This window comes from Drosophila subpulchrella, unplaced genomic scaffold (genome assembly GCF_014743375.2).
Source record: "Drosophila subpulchrella strain 33 F10 #4 breed RU33 unplaced genomic scaffold, RU_Dsub_v1.1 Primary Assembly Seq354, whole genome shotgun sequence".
In the NCBI taxonomy this organism is placed as follows: domain Eukaryota; kingdom Metazoa; phylum Arthropoda; class Insecta; order Diptera; family Drosophilidae; genus Drosophila; species Drosophila subpulchrella.
This window is the reverse complement of record NW_023665577.1, coordinates 1,371,770-1,389,619: the sequence shown is the minus strand read 5'-3', so window position 1 is coordinate 1,389,619 and position 17,850 is coordinate 1,371,770. Positions and strand designations below refer to the sequence as shown.

General features: G+C 37.5%; 2 protein-coding genes across 2 annotated transcripts; both read left to right on the top strand.

Moving 5' to 3' along the window:
* Positions 1 to 78: 78 nt before the first annotated feature.
* Positions 79 to 545, top strand: LOC119559796. The gene is made up of 2 exons (XM_037872877.1): positions 79 to 203; positions 258 to 545. The coding sequence occupies exons 1-2, from the start codon at positions 169 to 171 to the stop codon at positions 379 to 381; spliced, it is 159 nt and encodes a 52-aa protein (XP_037728805.1). The 5' UTR covers positions 79 to 168; the 3' UTR covers positions 382 to 545.
* Positions 546 to 3,216: 2,671 nt separating this feature from the next.
* LOC119559785 (esterase B1) lies at positions 3,217 to 8,486 on the top strand. Its single transcript, XM_037872865.1, has 4 exons — positions 3,217 to 3,460; positions 6,489 to 6,801; positions 6,863 to 7,574; positions 7,628 to 8,486. Exons 1-4 carry the CDS (start codon positions 3,420 to 3,422, stop codon positions 8,251 to 8,253), a joined length of 1,692 nt encoding a protein of 563 aa, XP_037728793.1. The 5' UTR covers positions 3,217 to 3,419; the 3' UTR covers positions 8,254 to 8,486.
* The last annotated feature ends 9,364 nt before the right edge of the window (positions 8,487 to 17,850 follow it).

The following is a 17,850-nucleotide window of genomic DNA, read 5'->3' as shown; positions in this document are numbered from 1 at the left end:
GTTTGATCTGGTCGAGTTAATGCCGGTGATTGTGCCAACTGCTGTGAATCAGCTGCTAAGTGCTAATAGTTAGTGTAATCTATATCGGTTAGCTGACATGGTTTTCCTATTTCAGATCGGGCATCTACATATCAGTTATATTTGGGACTCGCAGCTCGTCAAGTCGAAATGGATGCACTACTGAAAATTATCTTATTGATCAGGTAGGTTAAATAAATAATTTAATACTTGTATAATATTGGAAAAATGTTTTTCAGTTTTTTTTTAATTGCTGTAAGTCTACACTTTACAATATGTGATGATGTTCCATCTGCCGAAGCCGACACGGTTGTAACTGAAAGTGAGGAGCACTATACCGCATCAGATGACTACGACATTTAACGGATACATACAGAACCCTATAAAGCCCAATCATGGGTAAATAAATAAGTTATCTTTCGGACAAACCACCACTGACAAGTGGCTTTATTTATTTTTAAAAATTAAGTTCACTGTCACTTGATCTATTAAAGTATAGCCTACATTTGTGTAGTGAACAACTTGAACTTCGTTCGCATCTTAATTATTTTAGTAAAACGTGTTGGGTACATCCAACTTTTAAGGTAGAACGGAGTATCTATAAGCTGTGCGATTTTACTGTCATAGATATTTCTTATCATCGCGAAAAATATTTCCCAGGTTTTTGCAAAGTGTTTCTTTATCATTTTTTCATTTTATATGTTAAGTGCCCTCTATAAAATTGTGCAAATAATTCCCCGAAACCAATTTTATCATTTCAAAAGAATACATTTTGCGATACGGTTTGAAAATTATTAACTAGGGTCTGGATAACTTACTTTGGTGGCTAAATTCCTATATAAATTAGGTGATGTTTTTGATAATGACAAAATCCAAATTTACAGTGTAGTCTTTACTCTCATTAGAAGTGCTAAGAAAAGCTTAAATAATAGTTGGGAATTGTAAATTAGCTAAGTTCGTCTTCAAGGTGATCTTGGGGCGTTGGTTTATGGGTTGAATATTGAAATTATGAGCTTGATCATTATTACTCTTACGTAGTATCACAACATTCAGCATTTTGTATGAACACAAAGAGCTTTTCAAATAAAAGCTTTTTCTAAGCAGTTCAGCATTGCCAGCAGCAACCAGAAATATCAGTTTTATTGAAGACCTCATCCATAAGATACCCAGTTCTTAATTTGATAATTTTGCATAGAACATTTCTAAAAAATAAGGGAATATAGATGTACATAAGTTAAGTATACGTAAATAATACTTTCAAATTGTATGATAATGTTAAGGGATTATAACTTTTCAGATTGGTATATAATACGTAGTTCTCATTAAGAATGTTATTATTATGTATCAAACAAAAAAACCTCTTAACGAGGTAAAAAGTAGTGGCGAACGCGCCTTTAACAAAATTTGTGATATTAGCAATTGTGAGGAAAAATGATATTACATTCAATAAAATACATAAACTATTTTACATTTATGATTTCGGCCCGCAAAGTAAATATTTATTTACCTACACGTACATTTTCTGTTGTAGCGTGCCGAATACATCAATTTAATATAGTTTACTTATTTTATCGAATGCATTATCATTTTTCGTCACAATTGTTGATATCAGAAATTTTTGTTAAAGGCGCGTTTGCCACTACTTTTTACCTCGTTAAGAGGTGTTTTTGTTTGATATCAGAAGTTTTTTTTGCTCAAGAGTTTAAGTACCCCAATACCATGACTATTGAAAATCCAAAGACACAGATTCGAACCCTAATCTTAGCTGAACGCCACCTGAAATTAGGCACAACAAGTTTTATCGCTTCAATTACCTATTTTAATAGGACAAGATTGGAATCTCAAGGGCTGTATAGTTTCAGATTCCTAGAGAAATCTGACGTTTCTTACATTTCCCGCCGAACTAGCGGGTTTTTCCAAAGTGGTAGAACAAATAGATCAAGTTTCCAATTTCGATTAGCTTCATGCAAGTAAAGGACCCTAAAACCATAACAGATTTTCCGTTTAAAAAATCTAATAAGAATATTTTTCATCAAATTGGTTTTTTCTTGTTTATTCTAATAAGTATGAAATATTTCATATACGGAGCTGAAACGAGTTGCACTTTTTATCGCTTAATATCTTCCAAACGGTAATTTTTAAGGCAAAAAGTGTTTTACACCAAAAGTTGAGAAATATCAAGGGCTATATGATTTTAAATTTAAAAAGAAATAACTTTTTGTCATAACTCTTAATCTATTATATTCAGACAATTTTACTGTATAAAGAGTAAGAGTATTTTAAATTAAATTATCTTTTCAGAGATATATAGCACGTTTCTGTAGCATTAGTTGTTTAGATATTATAAGCATTTTAAATCTGGCTTTTTTTCCGCTAAACTAGCTGGATTTTCCAAAAGTCGTAGAACAAACGTTTTCTATTTCAAGCTGCTTTATACACCCATAGGGTTGCCAAAACCCTAAAACTAAGATGGGATGCATACAAACCCACAAACAAAGGGACAAACATTTTCATTTTGGGAAGAAGAAGAAAATCTTGTTTTTTGAATTACTTTTGAACGGGACCCTGGATTTCAACGAATGAATGTCATACGACGCGTATTCTCAGTAAGAAAAAAACTAGCTAAACAGCTGGGGTCTTTTATCCCCAACGTATCCAGCAGCTCCAATTTTCTAAATTTTTACTTTTACGCCTTCACCGCTTTTTCTCCCGAATAAATCTATATTTCAAAAGTCTTGGTATGCAATCTTCTTAGTTTTTGCGATACCTTTCGATTGGTGTATCACTCGTTACGATCGGACCATAATGGCAGATTTTCAATTCTGCGGCATAATTTTAGTTTAGTTGTCTTCGCACGCTCTCTTGCGCGCTTCGCCACTACGTGTACTGCCGTCCACAGTGATATCTTGCGGTCAGAAACGCTTTCTTCTATTTGTTACATAGATTTCAGCGAGTCAAAGATATTCGTTTACGATGATAATAACTTGTATATAAAGCCGAATCATAACACTAAAGAAAAATCGTAAAGTGAACCATACAACCGGTATTTTGAGAGCAGAGAGCTAGTAAGACAACAGCTGATTCAGGTGAGACACGTTTCCGCGGTTGAATCACATTGAGAGGAAGAGAGTTTGTTGAGTGGGATTATCATCGTCATGGTAAGACCCCGATCGCCACACATCGGTCAGTTGGTGCAGCACGCTCTTGAAGAGCGCTTTATTTGTTCCGTTCAGCGATTACCCACCTTGTTTTCCTAGCCGGTCGGGTTAACTTGGATAGCTTCGAGTTTATTGTGACACTTTCCCCGAATCGGCGCTCTTTATCGAAGCGTGTGTGACAAACATAAATAACCAGTGTGATTTGGGTGTTCATGAAAAAGAGTGCGCGGAAAGACATACGAAATGACCACCCGCTTTATGGATATACTAAAGCTGACCTTTAAGTGAGTTTTCCGTCTCAGTTTATCACCAAGCGTTAAACGGTTTTCTGTGTTTTGAGGTCTCGCGTCTTGGTTTTGCAATAACTTCTGCCTTGCATGCATACAAATGCACACATGTGCACTTGGGAAATTTTTAGCAGTTTTTTTTAACTTTATTGTTTTCTGTGTGCTTAAAAATCTTTTTTCTTATTTTAATTTTGTAAAGCTCTCTAAGCAATTCTGGTTTTAGAAACCTTTTCATAATAAGCAATACTTGTTTTAAAAACTTTTGTTATACCTTCATGAAATGTTTTCATAAAACTATTATTATTATTATAAGCCTTATCTAATTGTTTTTTCATAATCAACATGTAACTCATCTAGGATGACTAAAAATTGGAACTGAAACCATCGATTTCTCAAAATACCAGACTCCAATCGTGATATTTAATAATTGTTAACCTTAAAAAAAAATCTGTCATTCCTAAAAAAAAAATTTTTTCGTTAATTTGTAATTTTTTTAATAGAGTCTTAACATGCATTTGCATTTTACCAATGTTAATATGTTTCAAATTAAAAAGTAATGTTACTCTGATCTTTATGTTAGGTATGTTGAAAAACGTGTATCAATGATTTTGTAATTTTTCAAATATGTAGTCTTTGTGTGCAAACCTGCATTCCCATCATATTCTATTGAATTTTAACTGCAAATATGCACAAATACAAAGAGATACTTAAAACGCACAAATAAACATTAGAAAAAATTACGTTAAAAACACGAATTTTTTAAATATTTTTAATTAAATTTTTTTTCTTTGTGTACTTTGTACGTACACACATCAATTTATGTGTCTTGCGTTGGTGAAATTGTTGCGCAAACTTTGCTGCATTTTTTGTTTTTGGTTGTATGTTGCTTGTTTTCAGTTGTTTTGCATAAACTTAATGATGCTGCTTCTTCTCCTGCTCATTTCTGTCCGTTTTGTTTTCTTCGCCTCTAGTTTTCCCCTTATATTTTTCGCCCGTGACTCGGCGATGCTCCACTGTTGCGGCATTCGTTAGTCTTTTTTGTTATTTTGATTTGTGTTTACTATTTTTTGCACGTTTTCGCAGGTTTATTATCAGTTTGCGGGTAGTTAGTATTTTTAACATAAATTATTGCACAGCACACACGATTGTGTTAATTGCGTGTATCTATATTTATTTATCACTATTTATTTATGTGGCTTTTCAATTGAGGAAATCACAAAAGTAGGTTAGGTCAGTAAGGAGTGTATTAGGCTGGCTACTCATAGGTACATAAGGCACTAAATTAAATTAAGACATTATAAATACTATTTCTTTGAAGTTTTCACCGCACTGTTCTGCAGTAAGATTTTTTGACGACTCATAACTCTGGTTTAAATTTAAATTGCAGATAAAGGCACTTATATCATTTTAATCGTTTATTTTTGCACTCGGGAACAGCTTTAATAATCCCTGCTATTTAAATCCATATATAAATGGATACTCGTTCTGTATAATATAGCACCGAGACAAGTTAATCGTTTGTTTGTCAATACACACGCATTCGGAATTATACTGATAAGTTCCCCGGGTTCAGGGTTCATTTCACTTCAGGTGATAGGTTTTCCATAATTTCTGCTCTATGGGCATGACACGACAGCTTTTACCTCAACTTTTTATAGCTAGGCATTTAGGAGCTCGATTTATAAGTTTCTGAATAAATACATAACCATTTGCAGTAGTTTTACTGACTTATTTATACCTTACTAGTTTGTTAGTCATGCCATTTGTTGCCAGCCCAATGACTTTTAAATACTTGAAATGTAATACCTACAACTTTGTCGCAAATTTGTGCACATGTTTGCCTTTCTTACTGTATTGATTGGTTGTCGAATGCTGATAAGATTGATTTTAATTTTGATGAATGAAAACATAAGCGATTTGAATGATTTTCCCACATAAAAGAGTGTTTAACTTTAGGTTAAGTGAGCGAATTAGTCTTAATTTATTACCTTCATTTGTTACGGTTGGTTACCTTGCTACTCGGTATTTCGGGCGATAGGCCATATAAAGCTACATACACTGGCAAGAAATATTTTAATAACAAAATCGCTTTGTATGAAGTGTTGAAAAACGTTATATATTGCACGATGGCTTTCACAGAGCCACAGCAGTCACGTACTATCCAATCTGCTGTACAATCTGATCTCGCCTTTCTCTCGATTCCAGTGGTAATTACCTATTTGTATGCATTCGTGTGCAATGATGTTGGATCAAACTATGTCAGTGCATTTGCAGAATGCCAGTTAAATATACGACTTGCGCCTCAGTCGAAGGTGCGCAGTGTGAACAAATAAAAATAGGCCATTAAATGCAATAAACCGCCGCACGCCCACCCACAAATTAGCCATAAAAATCAGAAACAAAAAATCTCAGGCATAAACAAAGGAGAGTTATAGAAAATAGAGAACTGGTCGTGCATGCAAAACGTGAAGCGTTGAGGTTGGTCAAAAGCCGTTGACGATTCGCAAGACTTTTAAAGCCACAAAGACCTTCAACGACATTGAAAGTGGTTCGCCGGCAACTGGCTATAGGTGCTCGCCGTCGAGTGCTTACTGTAATCATGTCCCTAATGCGTGACTCCGCTTACCGGATTAGATTCGCAGACGTTATTATATAAATATTTTGATGAGGAGCGGGGTATTAATGGCCAGTGGGCATAATGACATTTCCAAGCAGTTTGCCAGCCACTCCAAAGGGTTTTAAGGATCCCATATTTCATAAAAGAGATGTCAACTTGTTGAAACTGAGTAACTCGCGGCAAAACTTGCATAAAACAAAATAAAAAAAATAACATTTGCTTATAACTGGTTTTACTTAAAAAAAACGTATTAATTAAATTTGATTGAAACTCTTTTTTCTAAGATTTAGAAAAGATTTTTAATCATGTTATGACTAGACGTTTCATATCTGATATCACTTTTAAAAACTTAAAACTTTTTATATCGTTATTAAATCTATCTCTCTTATTAAACAAATATTTTTTTAGGGTGCTCAGTTTTAAGTATGAGCAGCGCAAGTTGGCCACAAGCATATATTCTGTGATAAAGACGAAGTTGGGACCTGTTCGCGGAGTAAAAAGGAACACAATTTGGGGCGAAAGCTACTTCAGCTTCGAGAAGATACCCTTCGCAAAGCCCCCGTTGGGAGAACTTCGATTCAAGGCCCCGGAACCAGTGGAACCATGGGATCGGGAATTAGACTGCACTTCGGCGGCAGAGAAGCCCCTGCAAGCACACCCGTTATTCCGAAAGTACGCGGGCTCTGAGGATTGCCTCTACTTAAATGTTTATGCTAAGGATGTAAGTTCCTAACAATTCAATTTTTTCTTTTTTTATTTATATTATTAACCTTGAATTTTAGTTGCAACCGAGTAAACTTCGACCTGTGATGGTTTGGCTTTATGGAGGAGGATTTCAAGTTGGAGAGGCCTCTCGCGATATGTACAGTCCCGACTTTTTCATGTCGAAGGATGTTGTTATAGTCACTGTGGCCTATCGACTAGGAGCCTTGGGCTTCCTGAGCTTAGATGATCCTCAGTTAGATGTGCCCGGAAATGCCGGCCTCAAGGATCAAATCTTGGCCCTTCGATGGGTTCAGCAAAATATCGAGGCTTTCGGCGGTGATCCTAAAAATGTGACACTCTTTGGCGAGAGTGCTGGAGGAGCATCCACCCACTTCCTCACACTATGTCCCCAAACCGAGGGACTTATCCACAAAGCCATCATTATGTCGGGCAGTGTTTTGTGCCCCTGGACACAGCCACCGAGGAATAATTGGGCCTATCGCCTGGCCCAGAAATTGGGATACACTGGCGGTAATAAGGATAAGGCCATCCTTGAGTTCCTGAAATCAGTGAGTGGTGGCGAGATTGTTAAGGCCTCCGGGACAGTCCTCAGCAATGACGAAAAGCATCACCGAATTATGTTTGCCTTTGGACCTGTTGTAGAACCCTACACCACCGAGCACACTGTGATTGATAAATCACCCCGAGATCTAATGAATAATAGCTGGAGCGACAGGGTGCCCATGATGTTCGGAGGCACCAGTTTCGAGGGACTGCTTTTCTATGCAGGTGAGTGAGTTTTTATATGAGTTAAGTAAACATATTTATTTATATTATTACAGAGGTTTCAAGGCGGCCAGCAACCCTGGATGAGGTGGGAAACTGCAAAAACATGCTGCCGAACGATCTGAGCCCCAATTTGGATCCCAAGCTGCGCGAAAACTACGGATTGCAGTTGAAGAAGGCTTACTTCGGCGACGAACCCTGCAACCAGGCCAACATGATGAAGTTCCTGGAACTGTGCTCATACCGCGAGTTCTGGCACCCCATTTATAGGGCTGCTTTGGCTAGAGTCCGCCAGTCCAGTGCTCCCACCTATCTATATCGCTTTGATCACGATTCAAAATTGTGCAATGCCATCAGGATTGTGCTTTGTGGTTATCAGATGCGAGGTGTTTGCCATGGCGACGACATCTGCTATATATTCCACAGCATGCTGTCCCACCAATCAGCGCCAGATTCACCGGAATACAAGGTAATCACCGGAATGATCGACGTTTGGACGAGTTTCGCCGCCAACAGTGATCCCAACTGCGAAAGTATAAAGTCTCTGAAGTTCGCTCCCCTCGAAAACGAAACGGATTTCAAGTGCCTCAATATTAGGGAGCAGTTCGAAGTAAAAGATCTCCCTGAATTGCAGAAAATCAAATCAGTGTGGAACAGTTTTTACGCCCCGAATCAACTGTAGATGCAGTGCATTAAAAGTAGGGGTATTATAGCTTTAGCTGTCTCAATTCCATGGATTTGGATGATCTTAATTTGTGTAAATACTCTGTACATATGTTATGGTTATTTTAAGTTTGAGATGTTAGATGTTTAATATGAAATATTTTGTTTAGGGTTACCATGACATAGATTCGATCTTACAGGGTCTATTAAGAAAATAAATCTATAATTACATTTTTTATACAAGGCAAAAAATTGAACCAATTTTAACATAACTGAATGTATACATACTCAGTTAAAGTAATTTTTATAATCATTAGTCCCATTAGTCCTGCTAGAAAAAATTAAAAATGTTTCGTCAAGTGGCAAACAAAGAGAAAAGTACATTTTCAACATATTTAGACAGGTACACTTCTTAAAACCAAATCAATGTTTTTGAAAATTTTGTCTAAGAGCTTTTTATTTCATCTCTAAAAAGAAAGCTTTTTCATGAAGTATTTTTCCTGTGATATATTCTCCTCTGAAGGCTTACTCTTAGTTTTGCTGTATTTTTTAAACATTTACACTTCCGTGTCGAAGATCCGCTTAAAGCTTTAGTTCAGTGTCAGTAGGGGACATCGTGTTACTAAACCTGCCGGTTTTTGTAAACGTTTATTTTTCGTTCATCTATAAGGCTAACACCAGGCAGAGCCGTCAGCGTATAGGTACGGACAACCCTTCCACCCACTTGGCTATATGCTGATGTGACATTTATGTGTGTAAGCCGACGCTTGACAATCAAAGGGGACAACAATTTCCGCAATGCCACCGCCAACAACGATGGGCGGGATGACACCAGGGAGCGTGGGAGTGTAGAAAGAATGAAAAAAAATTCCATTAAAATTTTTGCAAGTTTTTAATTCGTTTTTTTAGGCAGTAGGGCTCTGCCGGAACACGGCCAAAATGTTTGTGTGGTAAATGCAAAGGGGGTTCGCCGTGTGTTCGGGATGCGTGTTCCCATCAGCAACGTGAAAATTTCATTTCGTCGACGGGCGGGTGGTCGCAGAGAGTTGGGCAATTTTTCGTTAAATTTTTCCTATATATAAAATTTTTTTGTTCAGAATTAGACTGTGTTATGGTCATGGCTGTGGCATGCGGCCGGGCGTGACCAGCGGATGAGGGGTTCCCAAAGGGGGATTTTCCAGGAGGGGTTAGCGTTAGCGCCTGGATCCCGTTCATGTGCACAGGGTGTAAAAATGGGCGTTAACTCAATAAATTAGAATTTTTTCCGTTGCACAAAATTGTTTGAGAATGCGATTTCTCGTTTTACACATTCCTCTTTCCATTCCTGGTGCTGGCGTTTGATTAAATATTTTCAATTCGATTTTAATGAATTTGTGCATAAAGTCAGGTTTTAATTTCAGGCGAAGGGATTAAGTAAAACTAATTTGAACAGTTGCAATTGAATTGTCTAAAAATCAAGTAAGATGGGTTAATATTTTTGATTGGAAAGCTTCTACTTTTTCTCAGGTCCGGGGCCTAATATGAAAAAAAAAATGTGGCTATCAGGAGTGGCACATAAATCGCAGTGCGCTTTTTTTATAGCAAATAATTAAAAACCTTACCTAATTTTAAAAGCAAGCCTTTCTCACCTTTAAATTTAATTAGAAGAAAACCATAGCAGCCCGTTGAGAATTTTTTTGTATATTTTTAAATTATATTCTTGGTTACCATTAACAGCATAGTGAAATACACCAATCCTTGTGTATTACAGTTTTATATTTTGTAAGTTTTTATATTTTTTTCGTTACTTATTAAATGTTTAAAATAAAAAGTGACAGTTTGGTCAGCGTTCTGTATGTTTTGCAAAACAGTTTAAATATGCTTCCTATAACCTCGACATTTTTATTACTTTTTCATGTGGGCTAGCACTATTTATAAAAAAAATTTTCCGCTTTTTTGGATTTATTTATTTTACTTTGCCCAGTACTGCGCACTGAATTGAAAATTGAAAATTGTTTAATTTATTTCATCAAGTTTGCTGTAAGTGTTAAACAAAAAAGTCAGCTTACCCTGACCGAGGCTTTTAACTGCATTTTCTGTAAATAGACACTTAATTTAATATGTTTTGGAAGCTGCATATTTTCGCACTAATAGCTTGGAGTTTGTTTTTTGTAGCCAGTTCAGATGATGACGAATTTTTTCCGCCACCGCAGAAAAGTATGCAGCGCACATAAATGTTTTTTTAGATTAATATTCCCCGAGGGCAGTGTGTAGGTGCGTGCCCGGCTGTGTTTGCCAGCATAAGCCATTTTCATCCGCCGTGTTGCCACTTGTCGTAGGGGGATCCCCCTCGCTTGCTGCTTATCGCAGTCACTCGTCGGATGTCTGATCATATTTGTTTGCGGTCTGAACTGCGGCGGCCGCTTAACAAAAAGTGGTCAGCACACACACAACAACCACAATTATAATGGCCGACGACCATGGCAACTTTGGCGCTTATTGAAGTTCAACTTTTATCAAATTAAATTTGCCGGATTACAGGTATTTAGAGCTGAACAGTCTGTGGCCGGGCCTTCAGGCAATACAAGTGGCATTAGCGGTTGTAATTGAATTTCTGCTATGTGCATGTATTCCGCGTTTTTTTCGCGCCCGTTGTTTTTAACTGCGGCCTAATTGAATTTACTGTACATTTAAATAATAAAATAAGAACATAATAAAAGATTCTGGTTTATGCCGCGTCCGCACATAAACCAGAATCTTTTATTATGTTCTTATTTATTTGTTTGAATCTCTTTTTTATTTCATTGTTTGAATCTCTGACCATTAGGGAGGGATATCCACGAACTCAACGGTTTTTATTTAAATACATTTTTATACCCGTTACTCGTAGAGTAAAAGGGTATACTATATTCGTCGGAAAGTATGTAACAGGCAGAAGGAATCGTTTCCGACCCCATAAAGTATATATATTCTTGATCAGGATCACTAGCCGAGTCGATCTAGCCATGTCCGTCTGTCCGTCTGTCTGTCCGTCCGGATGAACGCTGCGATCTTGGAAACTATAAGAGCTAGGCTATTGAGACTAGGCGTGCAGATTCCTGAGCTTCTTACGCAGCGCAAGTTTGTTTCAGCAGAGTGCCACGCCCACTCTAACGCCCACAAACCGCCCAAAACTGTGGCTCCTACAGTTTTCATGCTAGAATAAAAATTTTAACTGAAATGTATTGTTCTCATCCACTTGAACGCCCACAAACTTCAAAAAATCGTAAATATGAACGCGGATATCTCGGAAAATATCAAAGATAGAGAAATGGGATTTCAGATTTAGATTAGGCTTGAGCGCAGCGCAAGTTTGTTACGCGAATATGCCACGCCCACTCTAACGCCCACTCTAACGCCCACAACGCTTAAATCTGTCTACCGCCGGTAGGTGTCGCATTTCAATCTCGCTTTGCTGCTTGCATATCTCCATTTTCCTTTGGTCCCTTTAGCTGAGTAACGGGTATCTGATAGTCGAGGTACTCGACGTTCTTCCTTGTTATATCTGCTATGTTAAGCTCGTCGGAGTGACTTTGACAGCTCATGGCGCAAAAAGTTGGTTCCTAATTTCCAAATTGAATAACTCATGCTGATGAAAAATAAATTGCGTTAAATTTCAATGGAAATTGAGCACAAATGAAATAAATAAATAACACAAATTGTGTATAAATATTTATTCGTTTCGTTTGTTTTATGATGACTGATGGAGCTTACTTTTTTAAGTCAGGGGTTTTTTAATTTATAAGCGAGCTTTCTGTTTTTGCTCGGTTCACTTGTAATACAATGCTTGCTTAAAAAACATTTCATAGTATTATTTTTTAAAAAGATGTTAGCTTTAAATTATTCAATTATATTTTTTGTACGTTATTATAGTACATAGAAAAATAAAGAAAACATTAGGGCGGAAAACATTTACCATCAAAAAATTAAATTTTGGCTTTGAATAAAAGCATTAAGCATTTATACGAATAACTCCTTTAAATATTTAAATGATTTTTATGGAAACGTCTTCCATACATTCTTGTGCACATCTGACCCCTAAGTGCTTGGCACTAAGAAAGGTTGCTGTTATAGCCAAGACAGAAAACGGAGGCAGGTGCAACTCAATTATGTTGCAAGCATAAATTATTCACTTAAGTGTCACAAATTACGTGAAAAAGGCTGCCGGGGGGCACGTGGACCCGTTGACTGCGTTTTACCTGCAAAACACTTCGACGCACACGGACGCAACTCAATTTGAGCATAAATTTCATTTGGTCCAAGTGAAAACAACAGCAGCAGATTCCCGAGAAGCTGCATCCTCGCCGGCTTTAATAACAAACACAATTTAAGTGCACATAAAGCGACTTGCAGGCAGCTGAAAGCACTGCTCCTGCTCCTGGCCCCCTGCGGACGGAGTGCCGAAGGAGTTATGCACTCGAAGGATATGCTCCGCATTTTATGCACTCCCAAGTAAAGTTATTGAGTAATCAGCTTTAAAATTTCTCGGGCCACTCCCATCACATCTGCCGCTGGCCATTTGTTTGTTCCTTTTTGGCCAAAGTAGCATGCGGCCAACTCCACTCTGCCCCTGCCCCTGCCCCATAAAGTGCCCGAAATGTATGCCGGGGCACGTGGCAGCTGAAAATGATTGCGCGACATGCTTGGTTTATGCATTTTGGGTGCCGCAATTTATGTGGCGATGGTGCCTCTGGCTCCAGAGCCTCAAGATCCTTGATACTGCACTTAGCCACAGGCAGCGTGGCATATCAGTGTTAATAGGTTCGCTCCTTCACATGAAGATGTGGCTAATCGGCAGGTGAAGCTGTGGTCACTTAAAAGATAAATAATTCTGCATCCTTTCGAAAAAAATAAAGGGTCTCGGTGTTGTTTTTGAAAATAAAAGTACCTATATTTTGGCTAATAAATACAATAGTTATCAGATTTCTTACTACTTAGTAGCACAGAATGATAGAACTTTTTATTAAAGTCTTGAAAATCGGTTCGAAATAAAGACAAAATGGCGTCGTGAACGGCAGTCCTAGTAGTGACGAACCGCACCGGCAGTGTGCGCGAGGTGTCTAGTAAATATAGCCCCAGATTTAAAAATCTGAAATCAAATCTAATAGCGATCTAACAGCTACTATACTTATTGCCTTAAAAAGCCATTGCCATCGAAATAGTTTTTATGTTTAGCCGAAGAAAAAAAAAAACCAAAAAGAGACTTTTATAAAACATCTTTATTGGGTACTTAATGGGTTAAGATAAGATTTAGTTCATTAAATCGGTATATAGATTTCCTTAAGTTCATGCCAAAATTAAGTTTCAATTATGAGTAGATATAATTCTAAGTTTTGTCAAAGTACTTATGGCCACTAGTGTGCAATAAGTGAAATTCTTGAATATTTTTAATTGTGTGTAGTATTTGAAATACTAATACTAATACTAATTGCCTAAGTGGCCCATTGATACCCCATTTTTGAAGTTATCTGAGGAAGGAACTATTATTTATTAACCTTGGCAACATAAATTATACGCAGTCACTGAGCAATGTAGCTTGCTCTTGTTTGCATGCTACATATTTGTTACTTTCCCCTTGTACTTGGCCTCTTTTTTCTGGTTCCTCTGCACATATTTCTATGCATCTTATTCCAGCGTGGTGTGTATCTGCTCCTGTCTCGTTTTTTGTGCAGTTCGCCGACTCATTAAGCCCAGTAATGACACTTTAACGCTGTGAGCACGTCCTAAGCTCCCCAGCAATAATTCATGCCACTGAATGATTTGTGGGCCCACTAAAAAGGCGAGGGATATAGTGGGCCAGTGTCTGCCGATATGGCCAGCCGTCGAAGTTTGCCTTCGTTGAAGTGTGAACATAATTTGTTGGCACATTTCAGGTAAACCTATCGGTGAAGTTCTTCCCAGCAGCTGCTAACACAGACAATGCTGAATTATTGAGCGATTCTCTTTAATTTTTTTGTCCTCGTCTTGAACCTCAATATTTAGTAAACTTAAAGAGTATTCGTACGCGAAGCGGATGCTTTCACTTAAAATACTACCGGGTGTTTGTTAGTTAGTTGTACCACAAAATTTAAATGTTATACACTTTTCTGTTTTATATTTTAATTGCCCAACTATGCATTGTTGTTTCAGGACCCCTACTCAGATAAAATTAAATTTTCACATCAGAAGCAATAATAAAATATTTAATAAAACAATTTCACCAGTGGATGCTCAGTTTAAATTGACATTTTTGTTGGAAAGAATTTTCGGATTTTGCCGACGGGCACATATGACATAAAAATTGTAATTTATTCACCGGAATAAATTCTTGTTTAAATATGAAATCAAGCATATAAAATCGCGCATAAAACTAATCAAAGTGTGCAAATTTCGAAAACAGTTTAGTAAAACAAAAAGTCTGTGTCTGCGATGAACGTGTAAAATATTTCGAAGCAAAAAGTGTAAACGGAAACTGAAAAGAGTGCCAAAATTCAAGCTAAGCTTTAAAAATGCCCGGGACCCACTGATACAAGCACTGTGCGAAGTGTTATGGACGATGGTGTAAATATTTACATGTTTACATGCATATATACACGATGTGGTCAGCAAGACAGAAAGCGGCCACATCCAAAAAACCACTGCAAACTAATAATAACCAGCAAAGCCACATGGCCAGAAAAAAGTGCGAGGGAACCGGAAGTTGGGCCAGAGGGAGATGGGCAGAGATATGTGCTAAGTGCGGCCAAAGTGGACAAAGGGTGCGGAAGGGGCCAGTGGGAGGCGGCGGTGGCAACACGACATAGCAAACATAATTGCAGCCGCGAAATTTACAAATAGCTTTTAGTGTCGCCGCAAAATACGGAGCACTCACACACACAAACTTTGGCGTGAACACTTCATCGGGCACTTGGAGAAATAATTCTCAATGTTACCTAAATTTAAAAAAAAATTGTTTTGGGAACGTTTTATTTTAACAACCGCCTATTGTTTAGAAAAATTCAATTAAGTTCCTGAAATTGTGCGGATCATACTCAAGTAACCTAAAGATATAAAAGATGTTTGATATATGTTACGTTAGATGTTGATATGAAGATATTATTATGTTGACAAATCAAACGAAATTATTTATAAAAAAAGGGAAATAAAATTTCTTTAACATATTTTTTTTAAACAAAAATTATTTTTTTTACATTACTTTTACTTTAAAAATTTGTTTCTTTGCGGTCCACAAAATTTTATGATACCTTTTTACATTTTTTTCTTTAGAATACAACCTCCAATTATTGAATTTATTTATTACTTATTTTTTTTGGATGTACCCTAGCGTTACAAGTTACAAAAACGTTTTTCTTGGCACTTAAAAATGGCAATCCCTTTTTTTTGAGTGTACACACATGCAACTAATGCACTCAATGCATATCAGCAGCGGGACATTGCATGGTGGCAATATCGCTAAACAAATGCACCGCGTTGGAGGCGTAAGGATAAGGAAGCGGGGTCTCCGGCGACTGGAGTAGCAATAACTTCGCCACTCCGGACTCTCGGGAGAGCTCGTCCAATTTGTCATGAGCCAGCGGGACAGAGTCCGGCGGAAAAAAATATTGTTAATGCAAAATGCGGGGGCTGCGAAAACGGGACAGGGTTCCCTTTACGTCCACGTCCATGTCCATGTCCTTGGCCACTAATTAATGCGGCTTGTTTGGCTCGCTGGCCATGGCTGTTTTGGCAAGTCGCAACCAGCACTTGTAACTGTCGGGAGAACCGACGTTACCACCCGAGAACCCAAGCCCAAAACCCTGAGCCCATCACTCCAAAAACACCAAAAGCCCCCGAAAAGCCCAACGCCCTGCTTAACATTAGGCGTTGCCGGCTTCTGTCGAAAATTTTTGGCTGCATGGCCGCTGGCTGAAATTAATTTTTGCATTGCCGCAGTGTGCTTTTTGGCGATCTGAGTCCCGGACTCTCGACTTTTTCGCATTTGTTTAACTCGGCCCGGTTTCCGCCCACAGTGCGTATGCGTAATGACATATTTGGGGTTGTTCGAGAGTGGGCTTTTGGGATTGGTACAAGAGTTTTATGGCCGTACCCAGCATGTTCATGTTGCAACAGCGTTCAACATGTCAGGGAGTCTGTGAAAAAGTAAAGCTAGATGGGAGTCGAGCAATTCGTGATAAAGGAGCCGTTTTGTTGCTCCCAAGTGGTCTCATTTTAAGCTTATGTTGGATTGTCATCTACCGATATGAGTTGGCTTTAATTTCTGTTTGGGGAATTCGAATAAAAATTAAATGCTCCAGCGTGAAATAGTTTAAAGTGTACTCTTTAAATATGTATCTCTTAAGGTAGGCTAAAAAATAATTGAACAAATAGATTTTTGGGCTTTTTTTTTATCAAGTGGCCATAATATAAATTATTTCGGCCATTGGGTAGCTTAACATAATGAGTAAAACACAAATATAATAAACTTATTTAAAATTAAATTACATTTCGATAAAGTAATACCTTTAAATTGATAAACAAACAGTTGTGGTTAAAATAAAACAACTTTTTTTAACCTTGCAAAGGGTTTAAGAATCGTGTCAATCTTAAAACTTGCAGATCATATTGTCTCCGTTTATCGGATTGAAAATAAAATGGCTTGACCTGTATTTGAAGTTTGACAAAGGTCATTAATATTATACCTTTTTGTATAATTTGTTTAGGCTTATAATGTTTTACATAAAGAAATAAAATCAATCTTAAAAATATTAATATTAGTATCTTAATAATTTTAAAAATATTATTATTAGTAACTTGATAATGTCATAAAAAGGCAAGTCAACTTTTAGGTGCTATCTTGTTGACCCCAGCTGTACTTATTTTTTCTGTACCATCACAAAACTAACCCGTTCTTAAATTACTAAACAAAATGTGTCTCAAAAACCATAAAGCATTTAAATGCAAAATTGGAATCCGTATAATCCAAAAACCCCGCAGACGGCAACATTTTCGCCATGCCAAAAACTTTTCTCATTACGAAATCGTTGCAGCAAAAAAGTAAACAACACAAAAATTCTTCCCCTTTCCGAATGCAACAAGCAAACATTTTTTCGAACAAAAGTAAAACAATGCTCAATAGTTTGTCTACCCCATTCATTTGTACTTTGGCCAACTTTGGCAAACAATAAAAGTGCAAGCCAAATATTTGCCGTATGATAAAAGTTAAGGCGTCCTTGGATCGAGCGAAAGTGCCATGCTAAAATGGGGACCAAAAAAAATTGCACACCGACAAATATCTTGTATCAAATTAGCTAAATTATAAATCGTTTTACCTTTTACGGCAGCAACTTTCGAGAAAAAAGAAAGTTGTGCCGACAGCAATTTCCTGTGCTCAGTTGCCAGAAATGGAAGGAAGACATATGCAAAATGCTGGCAACACCTGTCAGCAGGAGCAGGATTCTAGGAAGCACCTTGCATCCAAGGACGCAGGTACATTTGCTGTGGGAAAAGGGTGTCACCAGACAGTTGGCTGTAACTTTATTGCAGGGGCAACTTTTTGCTAATTATCGCTGGCAAGTGTTGCACGTAGCTGTGTTTTGTTGCGGGCACAAATTGGCTGAAATATTTGCATTTCCGTTACGTA

Bases quoted from the DNA above. Each gene is read 5' to 3' on its own strand.
- LOC119559796 (XM_037872877.1), top strand. From the start codon at position 169: ATGGATGCACTACTGAAAATTATCTTATTGATCAG. The intron at 204-257 runs GTAGGTTAAATA...AATGTTTTTCAG, and splicing joins AAAATTATCTTATTGATCAG to TTTTTTTTTAATTGCTGTAA.
- LOC119559785 (XM_037872865.1), top strand. From the start codon at position 3,420: ATGACCACCCGCTTTATGGATATACTAAAGCTGACCTTTAA. The intron at 6,802-6,862 runs GTAAGTTCCTAA...CTTGAATTTTAG, and splicing joins TAAATGTTTATGCTAAGGAT to TTGCAACCGAGTAAACTTCG. The intron at 7,575-7,627 runs GTGAGTGAGTTT...ATATTATTACAG, and splicing joins GGGACTGCTTTTCTATGCAG to AGGTTTCAAGGCGGCCAGCA.